The sequence below is a fragment of the Papio anubis genome, chromosome 3, assembly GCF_008728515.1.
Source record: "Papio anubis isolate 15944 chromosome 3, Panubis1.0, whole genome shotgun sequence".
Lineage (NCBI taxonomy): Eukaryota > Metazoa > Chordata > Mammalia > Primates > Cercopithecidae > Papio > Papio anubis.
Genome location: NC_044978.1, coordinates 130,066,405 through 130,082,188, shown reverse-complemented (window position 1 = coordinate 130,082,188; position 15,784 = coordinate 130,066,405). Strand labels below are relative to the sequence as shown.

General features: G+C 34.1%; 1 protein-coding gene across 12 annotated transcripts in view; it reads left to right on the top strand.

Moving 5' to 3' along the window:
- The window catches only part of MAPK10 (mitogen-activated protein kinase 10), a 336,526-nt gene that overhangs the window by 274,260 nt on the left and 46,482 nt on the right, over nucleotides 1–15,784 (top strand). For all 12 annotated transcript variants that reach the window (XM_009207132.3, XM_009207129.3, XM_003898914.4 and 9 more), the window contains 2 exons: nucleotides 6,207–6,389; nucleotides 11,113–11,237. In XM_009207132.3, coding sequence (XP_009205396.1) covers nucleotides 6,207–6,389; nucleotides 11,113–11,237 — 308 coding nt within the window. The remainder of the gene's footprint in view (nucleotides 1–6,206; nucleotides 6,390–11,112; nucleotides 11,238–15,784) is intronic.

Genomic DNA, 15,784 nt, shown 5'->3' with positions numbered 1-15,784 from the left:
ATTGCACCTAGCATAGATTTATTGTTATTTATCTTCCTCGAGTGTCATTGTTTCCTAGATTCCAACCTTTCTTCAATTACTGGATTTTCTCAGCTATCGTTTATTTGAATATTTTATTTTTTCCATTCTTTATATTATGTCTGTACAAAACTCTGATTGGACATAAAATAGACATTCATTTATAACTTAAATATTTTTGAGCACCTACTACGTACTGAGTACTTTTTGTCTCCAGAGATATATTAGTGAACAAAACAGACAAAAATTCTTATTACCATGATATTTACATTAAAAAGTGCAGGGTACTAGATGAAGGTGATAATAGCTACAGAATAAGAGAAACCAAAATGCTAGGATGGGGCAGGGATTACTTCTATCTTCCTTTTTAAGTTTAAATATCAAAATCTTTTCAAGTGGCAGGTTTTCTTGACTTCATATAAGCTTGATTGCCTCTTCTTAACTTCCGTTGTATGTAGTGTTATATACAGAAATGAAAGTAACTTTCTCAATTTGGTCTTACAGAACAGAGTACAGTGTCCTTAAATTTCTACAGTGTCCTTAAATTTCTCTTAAGTAGATTCTATATTTCTGTTAGTGTAGGCTGTTTGTATTAGCTTCTTTGTTTATAATTATTTACCAAATTTAAAAGGACTTTAATATGTTTCGGCTTTAAAATAGAGATGCCAAATTACATGATCTCCAAGGCCTCTTCCCATTTTCAAAATACTATCCCATGCTGAGAAAATCAAATCCAAAATTTTTGAGGTCAGAATATCATACAACTGAAGGTGGGGGCTATTTACAAAAAATAAAATTAAAATAAAAAATTAGTCTTGTAAGAGGCCTGTGCAAATGAAACACCCCAAAGATTAACCTTCAATAGCTTAATGAAAATTCTGCCTTTGTAACATATTAATATATATTGGATTTGCTTGTATGTTACATGTCTCTCCATTTTTTGATTTGTAAGTAAAGATAGATTATAATACTGATTAGATTTATATCATGCTTCAAACATTAGCCTTGGATATTCCATGTCCCATATTGTAACACTAGCAATATGCTAGGACCAGTGTACAAATAGCCTTTTACTTAATTTGCCAGCTTCATGTTTTGGCTTATAATTCCTCTTCCTATGCTCATTTATAATTAAAACAGATGTTAGTTGCAATGAACAATTGCAACTCACTTATTCATATATCCTGTTACCAGAATCTGACAAGGACTTTTGAGAGGAAAAGAACATTTTTAAATATAAAAATGCCCTAAAAATGTTTCTCTTTTTCTTTTTTGGGGGGGAGGGAGGACAGAGTTTCTCTATTGTTGCCCAGGCTGGAGTGCAATGGAGCTACCTCTGCTCACCGCAATCTGTGCCTCATGGGTTCAAGTGATTCTCTTGCCTCAGACTCCTGAGTAGCTGGGATTACAAGCATGCACCACCATGCCCAGCTAACTTTGTATTTTTAGTAGAGAAGGGGTTTCTCTATGTTGGTCAGGCTGGTCTTAAACTCCTAGCCTCAGGTGATCCTCCTGCCTTGGCCTCCCAAAGTGCTGGGATTATAGGCATAAGCCTCTGTGCCTGCCCCTAAAAACATTTTTAAAGAAACAAAACAATTTGAAACATAACCATGAAAATCTAGATTCAGAACTCTATCATATGTTTGTGTGTGTGTGTATACATATATATGTATTTCTTTGTAAATGTTTTTAGAAAAAAATTCTTTTAACAAATTTAATCACAAAGAACTATAATTAGAACTTTCCATGGGTAGTACTCCCCAGGTAATAGCAGCATACAATTTCAGTTCTCCCACAGATGATGAGGGGCAGAATTCTTCTCCCTCTCCTGGGAGCCTACGTGTGCCACTTACTATAACTTCCCATGGCCTTTGCAGGAAAATTACATGGGTCAAAGAAGTAAAGATTAGCACTTTTCTTTCTCCGAGTATTCTCAGGTGATTGACCCCCAAGTTTTCAGTAACAAACAGGTGTGGAATAATCTTTTGGTGAATTTGATCCTATTCTAATTTGTGTCATAAAACTGAAACATGTTAGTATTTTACTCTTAGAACATCTAGACTTAGTAACTCACAAGAGACTTTTTCGTATATTCTACGTGAGCATTTCTCAAAATATAATCCCATCCTTGATTACAATTACCACTGATGTTTTTTATGATATCAGCCCAGACCTGTGGACTCAGAATCTTGTAGATGAATAGGAAGGAGGGATATGTGTTTTTACGTTACGAGTATTTGAGTTTGGGAAACACAGTTTAATGTAATGACACCTAACACATGGCACATGTGCTTCAGTTTCCTTATTGTGCATCTGTTGCAGACATTACTAATTGATCACAGAAGTCTTTCCTACGGAGCTAATATAAAGCCACACAAGCCTACTCAACATTGTGCCTAAAGAGCTGTTTGGCGTGCATGATAAAAGCCTCTCCTGGAACTGTTCTATACCGACATTGCTATTAGGCAATATTGTCTTTAGGAACACAGCTAAGAATTTAGAGATAAACACTGATGTTCTTTAAATTGCAAAGAGAAGTCAGAAAATTTCTACACAAAGTATTGATATAAGGCCTAGAGCAGAGTAGAAAGCAAGTCAGAAACTATGAGTTGTCAGCTCTGGAAATCACATTCATAGTAACAAAAAGCAATCAATGATAGAAGAAAACATAAACAGAAGATATAGTCATTCAAAGGAGACAGTTGGATGAGGCCATTAAATAGTTCCTTATGATTCCACTTCGTAAGTTCTGAAGGCTTAAATATGGATGGCACAAATTATGTTCATAATTATGACCCACAATACGCAGAAAAGGATTAGTCTTAAAAGGGGCCTGTGCAAATGACAGGCCCAAAAATTGACCTTTTCATACATTATGTTTAAGGCATTATTGTTTTAGAAAGTTCCCTAACAAAGGAAGCTAAAGTAAGAGAAGTGCTTGAAATGTAGGTTAATAGCTAATTGATAATATTAATTGGAAAAATTTTCAATCTTAGGATTTCAGATACTAATTTTTGCTATTCATATTTACTTTGTTTTATTCTCCTATTATAATAGTATTTATTGAAGACCTTAGTAATAATCACATTTGTACATTATCTTGACATCATGCCCTACTTATAAAATTGAACTTCTTGCAATATAACTCTACTTTTATGTAGTCAATTTAGACTTATATCCGGTGATTTACTGTCAAATAATTCTTATTAAATGCCATTTTTCCATTTGTATTCAATACATTTCATAATTTATGTTAAGGGTGATAATTTCTAAAACAGTACATCAAAAATATAAAAACAAATATACTTATTGCTTTTCTGATAACTTCACAGGGCTAAGATCTGTAAATCCTCACTCTATGTGGTATAAAAATGGTCATTTATGGGTATTCTAAAGCAAATAAATTATTCTACAAAAATGGTTTTGGTCATTCTTTAAAAACATATTTACCATGTTAACAATTAATACATAATCATAAAATCTAGTTAATATTTTATGTATTTTAAAAATGTAATCATTGTGGAAATCTGTTTTCCCATTTAAAAGATCACCTTATTTTCTATATAAAATATTAATAAAATTTATTATTTTACAGGAATATGTCAGCCTGATAGACTAAGGAAGGGGCTTCAGAAACGTTCTTTAAGGGAATTGCTTGTGATGAAACACACCGTTAATTTTATGGCCAAATTAAAGCAATTTTTTACCATATCAATTCCACATTTACTCTTTTTTCTTAATGGAATACTTGAAACAAGCACTAAACATGGAAACAGGAGGTACGACTTCCAGTCTTGCCTTATGTTAGGTTAATTATTATTATAAAGAAAAATTATGTGCTCAACTAAATTGGGCATAGTTGTTCGTGTTCATATTCTATGAACAACTGAAAACAAGTACTTACCATATGTAGATACACACACACATATGTTTATGGGAAGAAAAGTCTTGAAATGGACTGGTTAAAATAAAGACACAGACTTTTAAAGATCACTGTAACTCAGATTTGCAATATGAACATTTAACTATTTCATTGACAATGATAAAGATTCTTGCCACCTTGTAAACCATTGCATCAAGAATCACAACAGTGTTTCATTTAAAAGCAACCTAAGGTAGGAAAGAGCACTGAGTGTGTCTCTAGACTCTAATTATGATTTATTAAAAGCAACATTTTAACAATTCTTATTTAACAAATTCCAGAATATCTGATTCTCCTTAAACTTTAATATAAATTATCAATTTTTTTGTTGTTTGGGAATACTTCTTTAAAAGCAATTCTTTACAGTGTATCTTTATAATTCTAGCAAATGTAATTAGGATATAATACTGTATTGGGATTATTTTGCCAACTTTGTTAAATGACTTATTTACAGAAAATCTGACATCTTCTTTGCCTGTATTTTAAGCTTGACATCAAGTGCTTAGAATTTTGAGGAAGTTTGACCAATGATGAAATGATAACTTGGTAGGGCATGCTAACCTAACTGTTAAAAAATGTCTCTTCATAATTTATAATGACAAGCACTTAGGTTTTATTTAACTACACTAATGTATTCTATTTAAATATGTCTAAGTACTTACAGCTTACCTATATCCATAGTATTAACACAGGCTCTTGTCTAAGAGTAATTTTTAACTCTAACCTTATATAATGTTTTAGTTTTGTTATTTCTAGGGATTCTGAATTGCCACTGTATTTTCTCATGTACATGATAATTAGATGAGCTTCTATCCAAGCATGTTCTTGTTTAATGATTGCTGCTGCTTTATAAAGGAGTATTATTGTTTTTCCCACATTCATTTCATATCTTGATAGTCCATAGTTACATATTTTTTATTCCAATAACTGAGAGGATATGTAGTAATTTAAGTTTTATTCAGCCAGATTATAGGGAGGAAGAAGAGAATTTGCACATTAGTTTGATTTATCTTTGTTCAATCTCCTATCTGCTGTGTTTGTATTACATATTTATTTTTGTTAAATACAGTTAAGTTTATCTTTAATCAGGACTGACAATCTTCAGTCCAAACCTCTTGAATAGCTAGGAGTAAAGACTTGACAAACTTCAACTAAGTATTATGGTAAGAGCCCCTTAACTGTCACACCTTACCTTAGTGGAAATGAATTAACTGACTTAACACCGAAGAACAGAGTTGTAGAAGAATAAGCAATGTAGGAGAGAATACTGCTTGCCGTACTGGATTTAGGGGGAATTTCCAAGGTCTCTATTACTCACTGACACATGTGAGGAAATCTGTTTGAATCAGTCGTTTCCAGTTGGTTCTTCAGAGTAGATGGTGTTTATCATTATCGAGGCTCTGATATATTGAATATTAATGACAGATGAAAAATAGAATCTCAGTCATTGAGTATGTCTGCCAAAAGAGCTAGTTCCAATTTAAAAGGGTATTAATTTTCATAGAGAGGTAATATTTTTTCTGTGGTATTCCCCATGCTTAATGTACTTTCTAAACTTGAATGTACTTGGACAGAAATCTGTTGTTTTAAATTGAACATTCCTCTGTTCACCCTCTTATTTCATTGAAAACAATATTCCGTGATGTCAGCAGTAAAACAATAGGTATGAAATTGGTGGCTTCTTTGTTTAATAAATATGATTTTTAGGAATTTGACAAAGAACTAATGAGTTGTTTTACTATAAAAGTTATATTGACATGCATAATGCATAGAAAAAAATTCCAGATTTTTAGAGAAGAAAAAATATCTTAAAGGTAATTTAAGAAAATGTAAATGAATGTAATCTAAAATATTTGTGTACTTATCATTTTAAAAATATAAATATTTGAGGTAACTTCAGAATAAAAATGTCACTATGATGTTCTAAAACACACGATTATATAGAAGTTAATCTGCAGAATATGAGATTCATCTTGTTATTTGAATGACTTTTTATCTGTACACCCTAAAGACGATTTCATGATATCTTATTTTGTTAAATAATTGCTAGTTTTCCAAAAGTATATAAGTTTCAAAAGTGAATTTAAAATTTCAAGAAGACTCATAGCCTGACATATCTACTTTTATATTTTCATTCTTTGTTGCTTATTAAAACTCTAGTTGCATTAATTAATGACTGTTCAGGACTTTGAGAAGCATTAGTCTCCCAATTGTTGAAAGGCTAGTGGTCTGCACTTCTTTTTTCCCTTAACTGTTCAATTCTCAGATATTGACCAGTGGAATAAGGTAATTGAACAACTAGGAACACCATGTCCAGAATTCATGAAGAAATTGCAACCCACAGTAAGAAACTATGTGGAGAATCGGCCCAAGTATGCGGGACTCACCTTCCCCAAGCTCTTCCCAGATTCCCTCTTCCCAGCGGACTCCGAGCACAATAAACTCAAAGGTATGCCCTTCAGGAATGACTTGAGGACGACTATGAGGGTGACGGGTCAAACAAGCACATGGTATAGAGACCTCTCTCTCTTTCTCGTTCTTTCCTTTTATTTTTAGTTGACACATGATAATAGTACATTTTTGTGGGATATAGGGGTTATTTTGAAACGTGTATGGAGGTATAATGGTCAAATCAGAACAATTAGCATAACACATCACCTAAAACAACGATCAATTCTTTAATTGGCACAACCTCAAGTTAAAGAAAGATATTTCTTCGAAGATCGTTCCTACAAATGGGAGTAGCCACGGATTTTAGAATTGTCTGGATATTCAGGGCGGGGCGCGGTGGCTCAAGCCTGTAATCCCAGCACTTCGGAAGGCCAAGGCGGGCGGATCAAGAGGTCAGGAGATCGAGACAGACCATCCTGGCCAACATGGTGAAACCCTGTCTCTCCTAAAAATACAAAAAAATTAGCTGGAGGTGGTAGCGTGCACCTGTAGTCCCAGCTACTCGGGAGGCTGACGCAGGAGAGTCGCTTGAACTTGGGAGGCAGAGGTTGCAGTGAGCCGAGATCGCACAACTGCACTCCAACCTGGCGATAGAGTGAGGAGACTCCGTCTCAAAAAAAAAAAAAAAAAAAAAAAACTGTCTGGATATTCAGAGAGAAGTTATTGAATAAAATGTGTGACAATGGTGTGCCCTAAGTATTTCACGGGGGGTTACATAGAATCTTAAAATTATTTTTTGAGATATAACTCTAAAAAACCAACATAATATACATTGAAATCATTGTTCCAATCCTTTTTATTGCCTGGAAAATATTTTCAATGCAAGGTTTAGTTGTAAAATCTTGGAGATGCAGGTGTCTGAACTTCTTTTTCTATAATTTATGGAGTGCTTAAATTTTTTCATTTTAAAATAGGGAATGAGATTTTACGTACATATTTTTATTCAATATAAACACTTCCATTAATAAGTCGTTTTTTTCTGTCATGTTGTTGGCAGTTAATATACTTGAGTAACAAATATCTTCACCAACAGAATTGACTTAATAATGCCTCAGTCTAATTTGGAGACATGGAATAAATTTGGCAATGCATAAAGTGTAATATAAATAATACTCAAATTCTTATAATTTAGAACACTCCTAAAAATCTTATTTTGAAATAAATCTGACTGTTTTCCCCCTGCCTCGTTTCAAATTTGCCCCATGCCTTAAAATCTGTGTGACCCTGAGCAAGTTACCTAATTTTTCTTTCCCTGTTTTAACAAAGGAACGTAGAGAAAACCCACCTTATAGGGCTGTTGGGAGGATTAATTGACTTAATAATTTGTCAAACACTTAGAGCAGTGCCTGGCTCACTGTGGATGCTCAGTAACTGTTAAATATAATAAAATAATAATTTTAAAATGTACCTGTAAATTATCAAAAAAGAAAAACTTAAGATACATGCTTTTTAAATTTAGCCCTAAATGTTATGTGGACAATTAATTATCTGCAGACTTAACTTACAAACTTAACGTGTATAGCTAAGGAAGACTTAAATGAGATGAGGAAGCTAAAATGTGGTGCCACTGTTTTCCAGGATGTTTTCATATCCTCTAAACTTTTATCTAATGGGTTTCAAATGTGCAACACTGTGTCTGTGCTCTTGACACATATTACACAGTTGGATTTATTCCTTCAATTGCCTCTATAGACTCTCTTTCTGACAATGGACTAAATTATTTCTAAATCTACTGCTGATAAGATCAACATTGCCTATATCCAGATTGAAAAAGAGCTAATACTCCAATTAAAGATCTTATAGAAATCATGTCTTTGTAATACTATTGAGATATCAAGCAAAAGTAATCCCTTCTTTTGAAGACACTTGCAGCAATACAGAGACAACAAAGTTCTCATTAAACTACTGTATGAAATCACAATAAAAAGGCTATTAAGATATACTTCATAATGTAATTCCAATTTTCTTGAGTTTACTTTTTAAATCAATTTGAATTTCTGCAATTATTTTTGTAAATGATAAACTAGTTTGCATATTCGATTATTGATTTTAATTTTAAATATAAAATTGAAAATCTATAAATAATCTTAATATACAAATAACCAAAGAGGATAATGTATTCTACTGTGTTTGGAAAAGAGCATAACACATTTGCTTTCAAATGATAGAATGAAAGATAAAGCATTGAAACATTTTTCCATATTGTTTCCTAAAAATAGTATTGATTATTGTTTCTTAGCAAGATGATTTGGTATTGGTGTAGTTCATGACCCTATTCATGAATAGCCCATTCTAACCCCAGTCCTTTCTTTTCTTTTTTTCTTTTCGAGACAGAGTCTCTCTCTGTTGCCCCGGCTGAGCTATCTAGGCTCACTGCAAGCTCCGCCTCCCGGGTTCACTCCATTCTCCTGCCTCAGCCTCCCGAGTAGCTGGGACTACAGGCGCCCGCCACCAAGCCCAGCTAATTTTTGTATTTTTAGTAGAGATGGGGTTTCACCGTGGTAGCCAGGATGGTCTCCATCTCCTGACCTCGTGATCTGCCTGCCTCAGCCTCCCAAAGTGCTGGGATTGCAGATGTGAGCCACCACCACACCCAACTAACCCCAGCCCTTTCTAAGAGCAGAAAAATGGATAGATTTGATGAGAGAATCCATGAGAATGGTACATGAATTTGGATGTAAAATCAGTTGCAAATTAAAGAGATCTTTAAAGCAATGAATAAATAAACACAGCCCTGTTAGGCTATTAGGAGGCCATTGGCAATGAGAAAAATTAAATATTAAATTAATGTATAAGTATTTCTGTATTTTTGTTGTTCTTGTGCAGTTCAGAGTTTTAATTTGAAAGTAATGATAATAAGTGTCTAGGATTGAGTTTCCCAGAAAAATGGATAATAGAAATAAAAAGTTCTCAAGGTTGATTTAACTAGTGATTTTTCATATTTGTTCAGAAAATTAAAAGATATATTTATTCATGTAATTACTAAAAGAAAATACCTACAGGTAAAAAATTAATTACTACATTTTAACTGTAGTATGGTTAATATGTGAAAAATACATGAACAGCACTAGAAAAAATATGCCAATAATCACAGTCATTGCCTCTAACTAGTGGGGTTAGATATTATTTCCTGATTTTTATATTTTATGTAATTTTCAAATTTGTAGAATTAGTCAAATTGTCTTAATCTGAAAAACTGATTAAATAAAAATTGATACATATCCACAGTCATCTATGTTGATTTTTTGAAAAATCCATTTAAATTTTGTTCTCTTTAATTTGATGTTTTACCATATATTTAGAATAAACTGAATATTTTCACCATTCAACTTTCAAATCAGTTGAGTAACAATATTGATTTGAGATATTCATTTCTGTTAAAACTTTTTGTAAAAGCCTGGGGGAGGGATAGTATTAGGAGAAATACCTAATGTAGATGACAGGTTGATGGGTGCAGCAAACCACCGTGGCACGTGTATACCTATGTAACATGTGTATACCTATGTATAACTATGTGCACGTTGTGCACATGCATCCCAGAACTTAAAGTATAATAATAAAAAATGTACATGTTTTTAGAGGTTAAAATTAATGTGTCTTTTAATAATGTTATTAAATAAATATGCTATCACCATATAATTTTATAACTGTTACTGCCCACAACCATAAAATTAATTATGATAGCATTTACAAAATATAGAGTTTTTCGTTAGTGTCTGGTGTAGCATTAGACTGGCTTCAGTCTTTAGCTGCTGGATTTCATCAAGTCATGACTTCCATTTATTTAATTCCATTGATTAAAAATACCTGATGACTACAGAATGTTAAAATAAAATTCAGTAATTGAATGGTTTTTTTTCTATCACATCAATTCTTTGGTTGTTTTTATGTATATAAGAAATTTGTGGCTGGGAGCAGTGGCTCATTCCTTTAATCCCAGCAATTTGGGAGGCTGAGGTGGGAGGATCCTTTGAGCCCAGAGCTCGAGATCAGCTTGGGCAATGTAGGGAGACCTTATCTTTACAAAAAATAAGAAAAAATAGCCGGGCATGGTGGTGCATGCCTGTAGTTCCAGTTACTCAGGAAGCTGAGATGGGAGGATCCTTTGAGCCCACGAGTTACAGGCTGCAGTGAGCTGTGATCATTCCACTGCACTCCAGCCTGGCAACAGAGGGATACCCTGTCTCAAAAATACATAAACAAACAAACAAACAAACAAAAAGAAAAAATAAATTTGTATGATACAAACTCTTAAGTCAATTTGTATACTAAAATCCTGATAATTCCATTGTATGAATGAGAATATAAAGACACATGTGTTGATTAACTTCAAACAGCTGTCCAAACATTTGTTGAATATCATGCATTTGCACTCTGTGCTCTTTGTGCTGTTTATCCCATATTCATACAGGTTACCAAAGAAGATGATTTTGCTTACATAAACTCTCCAGGTTGATACATTTTACTTAGAAGTTTGAGTGAATAATTATATACTCAAAGTGTTATAACCCTTGGAGAGCCTCAGAATGAAGCCTTAGGCTTAGAGACCCAAAGAAACAGGTGTAAAATGCATTTTCTTTTCCATCACATCAAGGGATTTACCTGATGTTTGGAAGGAAGATACTATCCCATACTTTATTTTCTTAATTTCCTCTCTGTCCAACAAATTTCCTTACTGAAATCAAAATCTTACTAGTTGTTTCTCTCATTTATTGTTTCAGCCAGCCAAGCCAGGGACTTGTTGTCAAAGATGCTAGTGATTGACCCAGCAAAAAGAATATCAGTGGACGACGCCTTACAGCATCCCTACATCAACGTCTGGTATGACCCAGCCGAAGTGGAGGCGGTAAGATAGGCTGCCTTTACTTTACTTCCACAAACAAATCATAGCTCATAGCAAAACACTGAGTAGAACAAGAAGCCAAAAGAATGCACAATGGATTTTTATAATTTCTAAGTCCAACGTCTGTTATCTGCCCCTCTAAAAGCTATTTTCTTCAACATATGTTTTAAATACTTTTCAGGACTTAAACTAGAAGAGGGTATGATTTAGTCCAACAAGCCTTAGGGGTCCATGACACACTACCATTTGTTTCTGTTAAATTGCCAACACTTGTGGTTCTTCTTGTGTATTTGACTGCCAGCCTCTTCTAATGCAAACTTAGTGGTAGGAAATAACAGAGGACAAGTTGCTTAGCTTGTATTTTTTTTAAGATACCTGCCACTAGTAAAATGTGATACTTAAGACTATTTCAATTAGAAGGCTTTTATAAGACCATTGGTGGCTTTGTGAAACCTTGCGTGAACTAGACAAACTAGAAGTGGGTATTTCAGTAAGTAGATTACTTCAGGTTGATCAGTATGATGTATCTCCGTGTCTTATACCCAGACATGGAAAATCTTCTCAGAAGTGTAACTATTTTAAAATTATTTTTCAAGCATTTAATATCTTCTATTCAACCTTTTTCTTTCATCTTTACCTCTCCTTTCCTCTGTATGGATCCAGGCAGGGCAAGGGGGCTTGCTGTTGCCCATGTGTGTTCTATAGGCCTCCTGATGAGAATTTCCTTTCTGTACCACCTTTAAATGTTCCTATCAGCCATGTTACCTTCTCCCATAAACATGAGGAACTTCTCAAATTCTTAGAGTACCTGTGCTAAATAATCTCATTTTCTTTTACATAATACCTTCAAATCCATTTGTTTGAATTTGTTCTTAATCTTTCATTTGAAATGCTGTTTCTTTCCCCTAAGGTATTCCTGAGGATATTTTCACTTTCCTTCAGTTTTCTTTCCTCTGCTTCACCATATGTTTTTCCACATCAGAGGTGCTAGATTCAAACACATAATTCTCATTTCTTCATTCTTCACTAGAGAAGATATGAAAGATGGCAGTGAGGACTAGGTAGAATTGAACCTTACAGACACAATATTCAACAGGTCCTTTTCATAATGTAACCCAATCTTTAAGCATTTACAAACTTGGGGGAAAACACTTACGTGGTTAATGAGTCTCCAAAGTGTGGAAACCGAGGTGTAACCATCATGTACTACATTTTTTTTTTTTTTTTTTGAGACCGAGTCTCGCTCTGTGGCCCAGGCTGGAGTCCTGTGGCGCGATCTCGGCTCACTGCAAGCTCCGCCTCCCGGGTTCACGCCATTCTCCGGCCTCAGCCTCCCGAGTAGCTGGGACTACAGGCGCCCACCACCTCGCCCGGCTTTTTTGTATTTTTAGTAGAGACGGGGTTTCACCCTGTTAGCCAGGATGATCTCGATCTCCTGACCTTGTGATCCGCCCGCCTCGGCCTCCCAGAGTGCTGGGATTACAGGCGTGAGCCACCGCGCCCGGTTACATTTTTTTTTAAAGATCTGCTCTCTTAATTAGTTTTACAATGATGTTGAAATTTCGTTTTGCCTCAAGTTAATTTTTAGTCATTTTATTTGATTTGTAAGAAATAAAATCCCTACAATTAAATATTTCTGAGTTTAATTATAATGTTCTAAAAATTAATATATATTCTTACAACCAAAATATAGAACCTCCTCCAGTCTCTCACACTTGGGAAATACTTGCAAAGATGTTCTTGGGGTAGAATGAAGTAATGAAGTAAGTGAGAGAAAGTATGATGTATATGTATATGAAAATTGAGTATAAAAATTTTATCTCTGATGAAATTAAAGAAAGTATTTTAGGTTATGTTGATAAAAATTTTACATAAATATATGTATTATCTGAAATTGTTTCTCCTCATTTATTTTGAGGCATATTAACTTATGCCTCATTATGTGGCATATTTATTCATATTTATTTTTTCTTACACCTAACTTAATGTGTATACTCTGTTTTTAATGGGTTGTGGCCTAGAGTTTAATTAGAGTCATAAAGTCTGCATTTGTAATTCACTTGTAATTATGTTGCCTATAAAAGAGATAGTTGCTTGGAATCTATAACAACATTTTACTGAATAGTATCAATTTGTTTTAAATTTTAACTTTTTATTAAAAAATTCTTTGTAGAATGAAAAGATAAAATTTAAGATACTAAAATAGTTGGAGCCTTTTTCTTAACTACTTTGACATTGACATGCTGGGGCATGGATAGCAACAAGGCGGGATGTATGAATTTTAGGGGAAGGATCTGATAGAGCCTGCGGGTCCAGGGAAAGAAGTCAGTTAATACACAGAACAAGCAAGTATTTGATATCTAGACTGGGATCACTGATTTTACAAGGGCAAACATGTCTTACATCTAGACATGTTGTAGTGAAGAGATGGGAATCCTGATCCTAGGGCAAGAACAATTTATTACTTTATGAAGTGCATTACAGTGGTCACAACTAAGAGGAGACACATCCTGAAGGTGCTAGAATCCCTAGTCAGCTATGCTTTCTGCAGTGTCCTTAGAATTCACATCTCTGTTACACATGTTGCATACGAACATGTGTTTAAAATAAGATGACCTTTCTCTATGGACACGTGGCAAAGCTATAATAGAGTGACATATCTTCTGCCAAGGATGACAAGACTGTTTTGCAAAATATACCCCTGTATGTCCTTATAATCCAAATAAATGGAAGAATCAAATAATTGGAATTTTTATTCTGATCAAAGAGCTTTCAAGTAACTCTCATGCTGGTAGGGAGGGAAGGAAATTCAAAGGTGAGAGAGAAGAAAAATAAGTTTCATTGGATGGAAATAATGGCAAGTGGACAGGGGATAAAGAACAGACTGTGATAAGGTGATGTTTAGAGGAAAAGTGGAAAGAGTATAGATATGCTATGTGTACGAAGCTATTAGTTATACTACGAGCTATCTTAGTATGTTTCCAAAACTACCAAAGTACAAAAATCAAAAGAGAAGAGCATATGAATGAATGTTGTCATAATTCTAAAAGGTAAAATTAGTCATGCACACATGAGTTTGAAAATTTTAAAAATTGGATGCTAAGCTGGAGTAATTCATCTATGTAGTAATAGTACATAAATATTTTGAAATAACTGCTCAAATTATTAGCAAGTTCTTATTCAAATAATGTTTAGAGTAAAAAAGTGTGGTTTCAAAGTAGAACACATAAGTCACATATAATGTCAATGCTTTTCATGAAACAAGTAGAAGGTGCTCTAACTATGGTTCAGTATTCATCAAGAGGGCAAATATATTATACACAAATGTACTTGGTTGAGTTATTTGCATCTTCATAGGTATGAAAGATGAGTTAGGTTTAAATTTCTGTTCTGCCCATTACTAATTTGCTTTAATCAAGTTTCTTAACCTTTCTGCAATTCAGTTTTCTAAACTAAGAAAGTTCTCCCTTCTTATCATATGTACAGCATAGCATTCTGAGATTTTGAAGAGTTAATGTGCATGAAGTGCTTAGCAAGTGCTTGGCAGTCAGTAAGAATCATATAAATTATTCTTACCCTTATAATACTTATAATTACTATCACTATTATGACTTTTACATGCATAGCTTTACTACCTTTTGATATTTGAAAAAGATATATGCGTCTGGTGAAAAAGACCAGCTGGCCAAGAAATTGCAGAAATATTCCACAACCTTTCTTTTTCGAATAATGGTGATGATGATCTAGTTCCCACATGATTTTAGGTCCATTTTTTTCTTTTTCTTTTGTTTAATGTATACCTACCTCTTCTTTGCCAGGTTGAAGAGAATCTAATGTCATTAGTTTAAACCAAAATAAAGACACATTATAGAGTCCACAGATCCTGATTATCATTATCTTTACTTTGGGAAAAGTAGATTTTTGGGATTGTTTGGGGGAACTCGGTTTAATATCTTCCTTGTGCCCTGTTGGAAGAAAACACAATGTTTATGAAGCTTTGTTGCCTTATCTCTTATCAGATTATTGAGTTTAGGCACCCTGCTAGGATCCAGTGGTGGCTTCACCTCTGAGAGTGGGGCTACAGAGAACCCTTAAGGAGCATCTGGGTGAACTCCAAGCTAAGTAAGAGTTGATTAACTATTTCTCAGGGCACAGAAGAAGGGGATTTATGAGGAACATAAGCTGTAACTATTTTTAAAAAGAGTTTTATTTCTGCCAGAAATTTCAGAGCACTTCAAGAAAGCTCCTGAGTGCAACAGCCTTACAAAAGGCTCCATTTTGTAGTTCTTGTTCCTTGTAAGGGCATAGGGAGAGGGAGCAGGAGAGGGAGATGTGAGTTCAGCCAAAACCAAATACATCAAAACTCAAATAAGTCATTATGAAGAAGCTTAATACAAACGTATGGAGTCAGAGAACACTTCATGATTCCTCAATTCTTGACTAAAAGGAAGGAGCTAGACTTGAAACCATCCCCTAAGATGGGACAGGCACTGGGGCTAAGCTTCATGGCCAGTGGTGATCAACCAGATAGACCATTGTGTTGAAGGCTC